Source organism: Lemur catta, chromosome 1 (assembly GCF_020740605.2).
Source record: "Lemur catta isolate mLemCat1 chromosome 1, mLemCat1.pri, whole genome shotgun sequence".
In the NCBI taxonomy this organism is placed as follows: Eukaryota; Metazoa; Chordata; class Mammalia; order Primates; family Lemuridae; genus Lemur; species Lemur catta.
In genome coordinates this window covers 75,618,502-75,629,989 of record NC_059128.1, presented here as the reverse complement: position 1 = coordinate 75,629,989, position 11,488 = coordinate 75,618,502, and the positions used below count along the sequence as shown (strand labels likewise).

At 52.4% G+C, this 11,488-nt stretch overlaps 1 protein-coding gene across 1 annotated transcript; it reads right to left on the bottom strand.

Annotated features, from left to right (window-relative positions):
- Positions 1-1,190: 1,190 nt before the first annotated feature.
- On the bottom strand, positions 1,191-10,500 carry VPS18 (VPS18 core subunit of CORVET and HOPS complexes). Its single transcript, XM_045536003.1, has 5 exons — positions 10,083-10,500; positions 8,992-9,133; positions 5,305-5,396; positions 3,294-5,164; positions 1,191-2,557 (listed from the first exon to the last, which is right to left on the bottom strand). The coding sequence occupies exons 1-5, from the start codon at positions 10,171-10,173 to the stop codon at positions 1,832-1,834; spliced, it is 2,922 nt and encodes a 973-aa protein (XP_045391959.1). The 5' UTR covers positions 10,174-10,500; the 3' UTR covers positions 1,191-1,831.
- Positions 10,501-11,488: the final 988 nt, after the last annotated feature.

The following is an 11,488-nucleotide window of genomic DNA, read 5'->3' as shown; positions in this document are numbered from 1 at the left end:
TATGGGGAGAGGAAGCAGGAGTCCCCCAAATCTTACTGGAACAGTGGAAAGAGCAGGATTAGGATGCCCTCTACTCACTCACTGGGACCCCATCGCCCACATTTGCTCCCACTCTTGCTTCTGGTGGAAGCTGGAGATTCTGAGGGTCATCAAAGCTGGGCAGCTTCCAGCTTTCTCGGTTGGCAGGGGCCATGGAGACATGCAGTTGTTCTAGTGGTCAGGGAATTCAGCAGCAAGATTCAACCAGGACTACAGGAGATAAAATTTTTGGCAGAGGATTAGGCTGGAGTAGAGAAGCCTACAGTGACCAGCCAGGTGGGCCTGACCCCAGCAACACTCACTTGTTATTGTGTTCCAGTCTGGACCAGCTGATAGATCACACCCAGAGCCAGGCAGCGCAGTGCAGTAAACACTTGCCGTGGGGCAAAGGGCTCAGCTGATATCACAGGAAGGCCCCACTCCAGGACTCTCTAGGTCTCAGCCTCTAGCCACAACTAAAGCATAATCTAGGGGAAGAGTGGTTACAGGAGCAGGCTGAGGAGAAAACATATCTGCCAAATGCTGTGGATAGTGGCAGTGGCAGTCTGACCTCCACGTTGGACCTCTACATTGCGGTTAAATGCTAGACAGTGGCAGGGCAGTATCCAAGCCGGCAGAGGCTGGTAAGGCAGTATCCAAGCTGGTAGGGAAGGACAAGCACAATCTAGCATGCCTAAGGGGTAGCAGAGGGAGAAAGAATGAGGGGCTTAAAATCATGCTAAGGCAGTGCAGACTCTCAGAAAATCCTTGGGATGAGTAGGGAGGGACTAGACTGAGAAAGTACTCAAATCACTGGAGAGTGACTTAGGAAGTCAGTGCCCCGAGCTGTCCAAGTGCCAAGGATTCTGCAGGGAGCAGCACCACCTGCCGGCCAAAGGGAAGAACAGCCCCTGCTCCATGACTTAGGTCGGGGGCTGAAATCCCCCCCACCTTCCCAGCCCCGGAGTCAGAGAGGATGGGGAGACAAGGAAGTGAGCAGAATCTGGTAAGATCAAGATCATCCTGTCTCATCTCCAGATAAAGGACCGTGTGCCAAGGAGTGAAGGCATGTGGGGCCCTAACAGCGCCCTGTGGCATCCCAACCCTGCCTGGAGATCACTCACACACCGCTCAGTCCAGCAACACAAAGCTATCAACTCCAGAGCCACCAACATAGTGCAGACAGTTTAATGCTCTCCACCCCTGTCACCATCACCCACTGTCCTCCATGAGGCCCTTGGCCCCAGGGCACCCCTCACACAGGAGCCCCAGACTGTGCACTAGAGCATGCCCACCATTAGTACCACCTTTCCCACAAAATGCCCAGGACTTGGAGGGCTGCCTTTTACACTGCTGGGACACCTGGGGCAGACAGAAGGCTTCCTCTAAGGAGGAAGAGCTAGAGGCCCAGAGACCAAAGAGTGAACAGAAGGAAGGACAGTCCTCTCACTCTAGAAATGCTAGAAGGTGAACAAGATGTGTGTGGGGAGTGACAAGGACAAAACAGCTGCCAATGCAGGGGTGAGGTAATGGGGTGAGATTTCTGACTTCCCCAGGCTAAGGCCCTCTACTGGGAGCCAGGGGGATGGCCTGGTATAAAAGCAGCTCTAAGGCAGGTCGGAAAAACAGCATGAGCTGGCAGATACACTCGTACCTGACACCTCATGGACGACAGCTATAATTCTACTTCCCCTGGTGTGGTCATAGTCCAGCAATCACAAGACAAATGAGCATAGACTAGGGGATGGCCTTCCCAAGAGGGGTCATGTAGCTGCTCCACACTGCCTGCCCACCCATCAGGGGTGACACCCTCCTACAGCCAACTGAGATGCTCCTCCTCGTAGCGCTGGGGGTCGATGAAGGGCCGGTCAATAGAGCGGATCATCAGCTCCCCACAATACACACACTCAGCAGCCACCAGTTCATCGAGGTCAGCCTTGAGCTGTTCCCGGCTGGGTCCCCCAGCAGCAGCCCCACCCTCGGCCTCCTTGGCCCGGGTAGAGCCCTTGGCTGGGGGTGGGGCAGCCCCCAGCTTTCGCTGCAGCTCCTCGAGCCGGGCCTGCTTGTAGGCAGGCAGGCCAGGTCGCACGGCCTGCAGCAGGCAGTCAGCATGGAACATGTGGCCACAGAGGAAGAGGTAAAAAGGGCGGTTGAGCAGGGGGAAGTCGCAGGTGGCACACTTGTCCTGGGGCTCCACAGTGCCGTAGCGGCCCCGCAGCTCCTGCAGGTCTCGCCGGATGCGCTGGGCACTGGCTGTGGCCTCTTCCATCTCCCGCTGCAGCTCCTGGATATGGTGGTTGTAGGCCTTAAGTGAGCTGCAGATTGCCTCCTTGAAGTGGTCGATGGTGACAAAATCAGGAAAGAAGGGCAACACATCCTCGATCTTGAGCAGGGGGCAGCTGGCCAAGCAAGCCATGGCCGTCTGCACGTCTTCCTCCTCCTGCACCACATGCCGTGCAATCTTTAGCCACAGTTTCTTGCGCAGTTCCTCATCCTCCTCAGGCAGGTCTGCACACTGCTTGGCCAAGTCCACGTCCACCTGTGGGGAAAGCGTGGCATTAGGGTCAAGCCCCTCTCCACTCACAACAGAGGGTATGGGAGAGGCAGATGCTGGGGAAGAGGCCCTAAGCCAGGGTTCCCAGCACTCGTGGATGCAAGGGGGCCAGGATGGGAACCTGTATCACTAGTGGGCCTGTCCCTGTCACAGCTATGTAAACGCTACTTATGTTAATAGTAGCAGGGCTCCCGTTTTAGTGAAGTTAAAAATCACTTGGGGAATATATTCAGAATATGGAGTTTTGAGCCCTACCCTCAGACATTCTAGCTCAGTAAGACCTGGGTTCAGGCCAGTTACATAGCACTTCCTGTGATCCTAAGGCAGGTGACAATTCATGATTTGAGAAATGTAACTTAGCACCTTCCCTTCTGCTAGCATGTATGTTCCAGGCACTGTTCTGAGTGCTTTTCACACACAATACTTTACTTAACCCTATGAGGTAAAAGTACTATAACATTACCCCCATTTTGTGGCTGAATACACATGAGGCACAGAGAGGTTCAGAAACTAGCCCAAGGTCACATAGCTTAGTGAGTAGCAGAGCCAAAACTCAAACTCTGACTCCAGAGTCTGTGTTCTTAACCTCTACACTACAGCACCTCTCTGCAAGGGAAGCAGCACCCCTTTGCCATGGCCCCCCAGCCCCCAGCCTTTCAGCATCTAAAGCTACCGCTCTCCAGGTCCCTCTCCTGGCTGGGGTCAAGACTCGCCAGCTTACCTGCAGGGCCAGGTCCACAGCCTCCTCGTACAGCTCCAGGACCTTGTAGACGTGGACGCAAGCACGATGGTGTCCATGCTCAGCGCAGAGCCGCAGGGCATACTTGAGGTCGTAATGCACCCGGTGTGGGCTGGCCCCAGCCTGCTCGAGGTAGGCCAGCAGGGAGGCTGGCTGGCCGCGGGCATACAGAGACAGCAGGTAGTTGTGAATGGCCTGCTCGGTCTCCCCCAGCACGTTCACGCAGAACTCCATGTAGCGGATGGCCTGGCTCACCTGCTGGGCCTCACCACCCTGGCTGTAGTTCACCAGGGCAGGGATGAGCTGCCGGGCATCCAGCCGGCTGCCCAGCTCGATCCAGGCGTCTACCAGCTGGCGGGGGATGTGACGGATGAGGATAGGTGAGAACTTGTAGAAGAGCTGGGGGTCGCGGTGGCGGGCAAGCACAGCCAGGGCCTCTTCGTAGGCCTCGTGCTGACAGTGGTATGCCACCACCCGCTCATAGTCCTGCATGATCACAGCAAAGTACACCATGTGCTCAGTGTCCCCGTGACTGGCGAGCAGCTCATGGATAGAGGCCCGGCTGGCAAAGAGCCACTCTTTGTGGCGGGGGCTGCTGAGGAAGGCACGGAAGCGCTCCCGTGTTTCCCGATAGAGGGTCAGGGCCTCTGGGTCACCCTGCAGAGCACCGAGCCGGCTCAGGTAGAGCTCTGTCAGCCAGGTGGTCAGCAGTGTGGCTTGAGTACGCTCAGCTGGCTTCAAACTGGCCAGTTTTCGCTGTAGAAACTCAGCCAGAGCCTCCTCCTGTCGGGCCTCCAGGAACTTGAGGGCAATCTCCTCAAAGTAACTCTGGGTCAGGGCGTAGCAGCGGGCGCTCTCCAGGTAGCGATGCTGGCGAAAGCAGAAATCAGCCTCCCGGGCCAGGACTGTGTCCAGGCAATCAGGCCGCTCTCGACAATACTCTTTGGCCAGATCAAAGCGGTTCATGTCCAGGTAGGTGCGCCAGACATCCCGGGCTTCCCGCTGCACATGGTAGCGGAAGACAGCCCGCTCAGTGTAGGCCCACAGCTGGCCTGTGGAGGAGTCCTTCACCATGTGCTTTAGCGGCCCAAACTTCTCCAGGAAGTGATCCCGCAGCACCACCTGCCCGGTCAGTGTGCACACTGCCTCCACTCGGTCTGCCAGCAGCAGCAGGAAGTGGAACTGGGTCAAGACGATGGCTAGGGGCGGGCTAGCCCCAGGACCTACCCCCTCTGGGTACTCCCAGACTCGCTCCTCACTGAGCAGGGAGTCAGGACGCCCGCAGTCCAATGCACCATACAACACGCCATCCCCCATCATCCAGGCAAAGGCCCGGGGTGCAGAGCGCAGCTTGGGGGTATAGAAGGCCAACTCGCTGTAGCCCAGGTTGCTGGGAAACTCACGGAATGGGGGTGGGTGGTCCGTGTAGGCTGCAAAGAGCCCTGAGAAGCCCTGGGCCTCAGCCCCCTCTGCTGCCCGACCTATGAACTGGAACAGGCGCTGCCGAGTGGTGGCAATAACAAAGCCACGCCCGTCAGGGCCCCGCTCGGCCTCAAGGGAGCACACAGGCGCAGGACCCCCTTCTTCATTTAGCACGTACAGTGGGCGGAAGTAGAGATCTGGGGCAGGGCCAAAAAGCCCACCCTCGCTGGCTGAGAGCTCTGCTTCGAAGATCTGGCCTTGGGCAGTCCCAACCAGGATGGGGCCTGTGCTGCTCTCAGTGCCCAGTGCCTTGTTCCAACCCACACTCTCCACTAGCTGCCCCTTCCAGCGTGCTAGTGGCCGTACCTTCTGTCCATTTCGGTTCACATAGAGGACCTCGGTGCTGCTCAGAGCAATCAGCAGGTGAGAGCCTGGAGTGGGGAGAGCATGGCATTCTAGCAGATGCTGCCATTCCCACCTTCAGCCTCCTCCCGGGCCCCAGCACCCTCAGAACCTACCCACCCGGGCAGTGACTTACCCACAGGCCCCTCCTTAGATCACCACCACTTACCAGTATGGTCCAGGAACATCTTGTGAACTTTGGCATCATCCTTGCGCCCCAGCTCCACATGGTTGGGTTCGTTTGTCTTCCCCAAGTCAATGCTGTGGGGGCAAGAGTCATAGTATCACTCTAGAGAAGGGAAGATGCTTTTTCAGATCATGGACCTCATTAAAAATCTAATGAAAGTCACAGCCTTTCTCCCCTGAAATCTACACACACACATAAAATTCTGAATACCATCCCAAGGGAACCCTAAAACATATACGGGGTCCTACTTAAGAACCCTCAGCTCTGAGAACTCTCCTTCATCTCATTTTGAGAAGTCACTAAGGAGAAGTTTTTCTCCTCTGCTCAAAAGATCTCCAGTGCATCTGGCAGGGCTCTCCCAGATTGCTGGGGCAAGAAGGGAAGAACAAAGAGCAGCTAATGGTTACTGAGCACTTTTTTTTTTTTTTTTTTTGAGACAGAGTCTCGCTTTGTTGCCTGGGCTAGTGTGAGTGCCGTGGCGTTAGCCTAGCTCACAGCAACCTCAAACTCCTGGGCTTAAACGATCCTACTGCCTCAGCCTCCCGAGTAGCTGGGACTACAGGCATATGCCACCATGCCTGGCTAATTTTTTTTCCATATATATATTTTAGTTGGCCAGATAATTTTCTTTCTATTTTTAGTAGAGACAGGGTCTCGCTCTTGCTCAGGCTGGTCTCGAACTCCTGAGCTCAAGCAATCCACCCGACTAGGCCTCCCAGAGTGCTAGGATTACAGGCGTGAGCCACCACGCCCGGCCAACTGAGCACTTTTTAAATACCAAGCACCATGCCAAGAGTTTAATCAATCTAGTATTATCTCAGTTAATCTTCACAATAACCTTGAGGGGGTACTCCTGTTTAAATTATATTTTCCTTATTAAGTTCTTTTTAAATTATATGCTTATTCTCCCACCCAAGTACTAACCAGCCCTGACCCTGCTTAGCTTCCAAGATCAGACGAGAATGGGCGTATTCAGAGTGTTGTGGCCACAGATTGCTTATTTTAACTGAAGAATCAATGCAGCCAGGTGAGGTGGCTCACGCCTGTAGTCCTAGCACTCTGGGAGGCCAAGGTGGGAGGATTGCTTGAGGTCAGGAATTCAAGACCAGCCTGAACAAGAGCAAGACCCTGTCTCTACCAAAAATAGAAAAAATAATTAGCTGGGTGTGGTGGCACATGCCTGCAGTCCCAGCTACACAGGGGGCTGAGGCAGGAGAATGGCTTGAGCCCAGGAATTTGAGGTTGCAATGAGCTATGATCAAGCCATTGTACCCTATCGGGGTGACAGAGTAAAACTCTGTCTAAAAAAAAAAAAAAAAGTCAATACAAAGATGTATAAAGAACAAGTTAATGATTTTCTTCTCAAACCCATCATTCCCAACTGAGAAAACTGATGTTAACATCTTTTTTTTTTTTTTTTGAGACAGAGTCTTGCTTTGTTGTCCGGGCTAGAGTGAGTGCCGTGGCCTCAGCCTAGCTCACAGCAACCTCAAACTCCTGGGCTTAAACAATCCTACTGCCTCAGCCTCCCGAGTAGCTGGGACTACAGGCATGCGCCACCATGCCCGGCTAATTTTTTCTATATATATATTTTAGTTGGCCAGATAATTTCTTTCTATTTTTAGTAGAGACGGGGTCTCGCTCTTGCTTAGGCTGGTCTCGAACTCCTGAGCTCAAACAATCCACCCGCCTCGGCCTCCCAGAGTGCTAGGATTACAGGCGTGAGCCACCGAGCCCGGCCAACATCTTTTCTCATACTCATAACATAATAGAGTGCTTTTGTTGCCGTTATTACAAAAATGCCTTCATATTGTATATATGTGTATATATCTTCATTTGTAACTTGCTTTGTTTTTCTCAATTAACGATATTTCATGAACATTCCACTAGTCAACAGATATAGCTCTCATTATTTTAATAACTGTATAACATCCCATTTTATGACTGAACCATAATTTAATCATAATTTCCCTAGGATGGGCATTCAGCTTGGGTTCAGTTTTTCCTACCACAATAATGCTGCTATCAATATCCTTGTGTTTATACACCTGCAAACTTTTCTTTCTATAGTATATATTCCCCAAAGTGGGATTGCTGGATCAAAGTTATAGATATTTTAAATTTTAGTAGACATTGCCAGATTACTTTATTAAAAGATGGTGGCCATTTTACTCTCTCACCAGCAATGAGTGACAGTACCTTTCCCTGCATCTTCACCAGCACTGTTTATTACTGTTTTAATTTTTGCCAATCTGTTAGGGTTAAAAAAGATGGTATCTTACTGTTATTTTAATTTGTATTTCCTTTCCCAGAGGTTCAAAATATTTTCATATGTTTATTGGAAATTTTAAGTTCTTACTCTGTGAATTGCTTGTTTATATTTTTTGCCCTCTCTTTTCTACTGAATTATCTTTTTCTTACTAATTTGTAATGGCTTTTTAAGGAACAGGGATATAAATCCTTAGTCATATGTGAAACAAACATTATTTTCCCACTGTCTTTTGTGTTGACCTAATGTAAAATGAGTTTTTATTTTGTCATAACAGCAATTATTATATAGCCAAATACATATATCTTTTTCTTTCTTTTTTTTAGAGATGAGGTCTCACAATGTTACCCAGGCTGGAGTGTAGCGACTATTCACAAATGTAGTCATAGTGCACTATAATCTCAATCTCCTGGGCCCAAGCCCAGCCTACCAAGTAGCTGGGACTATAGGCATGCTCCACTGTACCTAGCTTAAATATATCTTTTTCCTTGTGGTTTCTGGATATTCTAGTTTGAATAAGAAGTTCTCCTTTTGGCCCAAGAACACAGACATTTATTAAATGTTCTTTTTATATTCTCATCGTTTATTTTTTATATTTAAATAACTGTTCAATCTAGAATTCATCTTTGTGAGACAGAGGTCTAGCTCTGTTTTATTCCAGACAGTTAATCCAGATAAACAATTTTGCTGACATCTTTGTCATATATTATTTCCAGTTATAGCAGATACATTTCAGGACTTTAGACAGTTCCAATGATCTATGTGACTAATCTGTGGGCTGGTAGTACCTTTAACAGATGAAGGAAATGAAGAAACATGTTTAAAGAGATTAGGTGACTTGCTCAAAATTCCATAGCTGGTAGGTGGTACAGCTGGTATCTGAACCCAGGTCTATCTGATTCTTAACTATTATACTAGATTGGTTCTCTTAGGGAAGGAACAGGATATTTCCTGAAAATTCCAAGTCTACTGCTTCACTTGCCCAGAATGGAGGAAAGGTCCCAGTCAGTTAATAATCCCCATATAGTCCCTACTCTTTCTTTTTTTTTTGGAGACAGTCTCTCTCTTTTGCCCTGGCTAGAGTGCTGTGGCATCAGCCTAGCTCACAGCAACCTCAAACTCCTGGGCTCAAGCAATCCTTCTGCCTTAGCCTCCTGAGTAGCTGGGACTACAGACATGCGCCACCATGCCCGGCTAATTTTTTCTACATATTTTTAGTTGTCCAGCTAATTTCTTTCTATTTTCTAGTAGAGATGGGGTCTCGCTCTTGCTCAGGCTGGTCTCGAACTCCTGACCTTGAGCGATCCTCCCGCTTCGGCCTCCCAGAGTGCTAGGATTACAGGCGTGAGCCACTACGTCCAGCCAGTCCCTGCTCTTAAACCTTTTCAGCCCTTGATTACCGGAGCAGTGTGTCCTTGCCCAGGCTCATGCACAGCTGATTGCTGGAAACAACGAGACTGGTGATCCGCTCGGAAGGGGTAAAGTCAATGCGATGCTTCGCGAAGATGGGTACCTCCTTTTCCAGCTGGGCATTCACATACCCTATGGTGAGGAGTGAAGAAAAGATTAGGTATGGGACAGACAGAGGAAAGGCAAGGAGAAGCCGAAAAACAAAACAAAACCAAATCCAGTACTCCTCACCATTTTCCAACATATTGCTACTTCCAGGACCTTGATTAACAATAGTTTGATATCAAGTAGTTTGCAGGTCACCTCTACATTAGAGGTCTTGAGCTCTTCCCACACTTCTGACAGTAGTGGGGTTTGATTCTTTGAACCCCTGAGATGCTATTACAGCATGATGTACTTGCTCCCAGTGGTAATGGGACAGGGTGGGGGTGTAGTGTGGTTGGTGGTCTGGGCATTCTCCCTTATCAGTCTTTGGCCCAGCAACCTCAGCTCAACTAAAGTAATCTAGCTCCATTCTCTCCCCTCTTCCCTGTCCATGCAGCTACTTTCTCTCTAGGCTTTAACCTCATTTGATGGCTCCAAACATCCCAGCATTCTGCCAACTCTGCAAAAACTTCCCACAAACTCCAAGCTGCACACAGCCCCAGCCAAGGCCCAAAATACTTCATCTCTATTTTTCCCTGTTCAGTGACAAAATTCCCTCTAGGACCCTCCCTCCCTCCACAACAGCTTTCCCCTTTCAGCAATTTCTTTGCCCATTCCCTCCTTTCCACCTCCAGAAGGGGCCTGGTGGGAAAAGCACAGAATCAGGCATCATGAGAAGCTTGGGGCCTATTCTCAGTTCTCCCAACAGCCCAACTGTGGCCTTGTAGGCAAGCACTTCCTTATCTGGGCCCCAGTTCCCTCTCAGAAGGACCCTAGTGGTAGGCTGCTCCTGTTGCTCTTTCAGACTCCGACCATGCACCAGCTGGGGGCCTGGATCCGGAATGCACATCCCCGGGGCTGGACCCGAGTTGTTGGAGCCACCCTCCTCCACTGCAGGTGCTAGGAGAGCCCAAAGGGGCACCCTCCTTTTTCTTACCAGAGTGGGGAATGCCCACGCTCGGGCAGCCGGGCTGCAAGACGGCCGAGCGGGACAGCGAGTCCTCGTACTCATCCAGGATGGACGCCATGGTGCCCGGCCTCTGGGCCCTTTCTCGGGGGCCCGGGGATCACAACAGGGCTCCCCCAGGGATCCCCGTCTTCCCGGACTGGAAGTTGCGACACCCCGGCCTCTGACAGATCCTGGGAACCCGCTGCCGCTGCTTTCTCTTTAAAATCCTGAGGATCTTGGTGCTCTCGCCTTACAGAGCGAGAGCAGCCTTGCACTCCACTCGTTCCCCCGAAAGATAACAGGCTCCCTTCAGCGGGTCCCAGGTGTCCCAACCTCGCCCCAGCAGCTCAGCTGACTCCCGCCCCGCGGCGCGCGCCGATAACGTAACTTCCGGGTTCCCAGAGCCCGCGGTTGCCGGCGCAGGGCCCGGCCGAGCGGCCGCTGAGGGGCGGGGCGGGGCGAGGCGCGGGGCGAGGCGCGCTCGGCGGGCCGCACAGCGGGCGGAGCTGGGGACGGCGCTGCCGGACTGAGCTGAACCGGGCGGGCTGGCCCCGCTGCGCTTCCGCGCTGCCACTCTAGGAGGCAATCCCGGCCTTTCAGCGCCAGCTTTTCCGCCCAGGCTTCCTTCCCGCAGATGGCCTGCTCAGCCTCCCCGACCAGCTCCCGCTCCCACCTCTCTAAACAGCCCCGGAGAACCTCCCGTTCCTCAGTCTAACCGCTGTCTCGGTCCCAGCTTCACAAAGCACGGGCAAAGCAGTCTTGGCCTCCCTTCTCGCGTCCCCGGGGCCCGTGGACCCTGACCTGCCCCCTAGTGGCTCCTCGGTGTGAGGCGAGGCACTCGGGGCAGCCAGGGAAGACAAAGCAGCGCTGAGAGCCAAGCCGCTTCCATTCATGGTGTCCAGCACCTACTCTGTGCCAGGCCTTGGACTGGGTGCTGGGGTCACGGAGATAAGTACAGCACCTTCCCTGCCCGGGAGAAGGTCATAAACCAGCAGGGACTAAGGACCAGTAAATAGATTATTAATATCAGAAAAGCTATTGATGGATTTATTCATAAGGTCACTCGTTCCACAAACAAATGTCCACTCTGTGCCAAGCACAGTTCCAGGCTGTGGGTACAGGGCAGAGAACAAAACAGAAAAACGTCCCTGCCCTCGTAGGGCGTACCCAGCGACATGGCCACAGCGCTGTGGCAGCGTGGAGGAGCGGGGGAACAAATACCTCAAAGCCTAAAAGGAGCGAGGAACAAATAGAGGCGGGTGGTGACCGGGGCGGAGGTGGGGGGAACCGTCCACAGCCTGAGGCAGAGAGGGGTGTCCCAAGCCTCAGGTGCGACTGTGGTTGGGTTTCCTTCTCCCACCTGCTTAGGCGACCCAGACTGAGCCTGTTCCTTT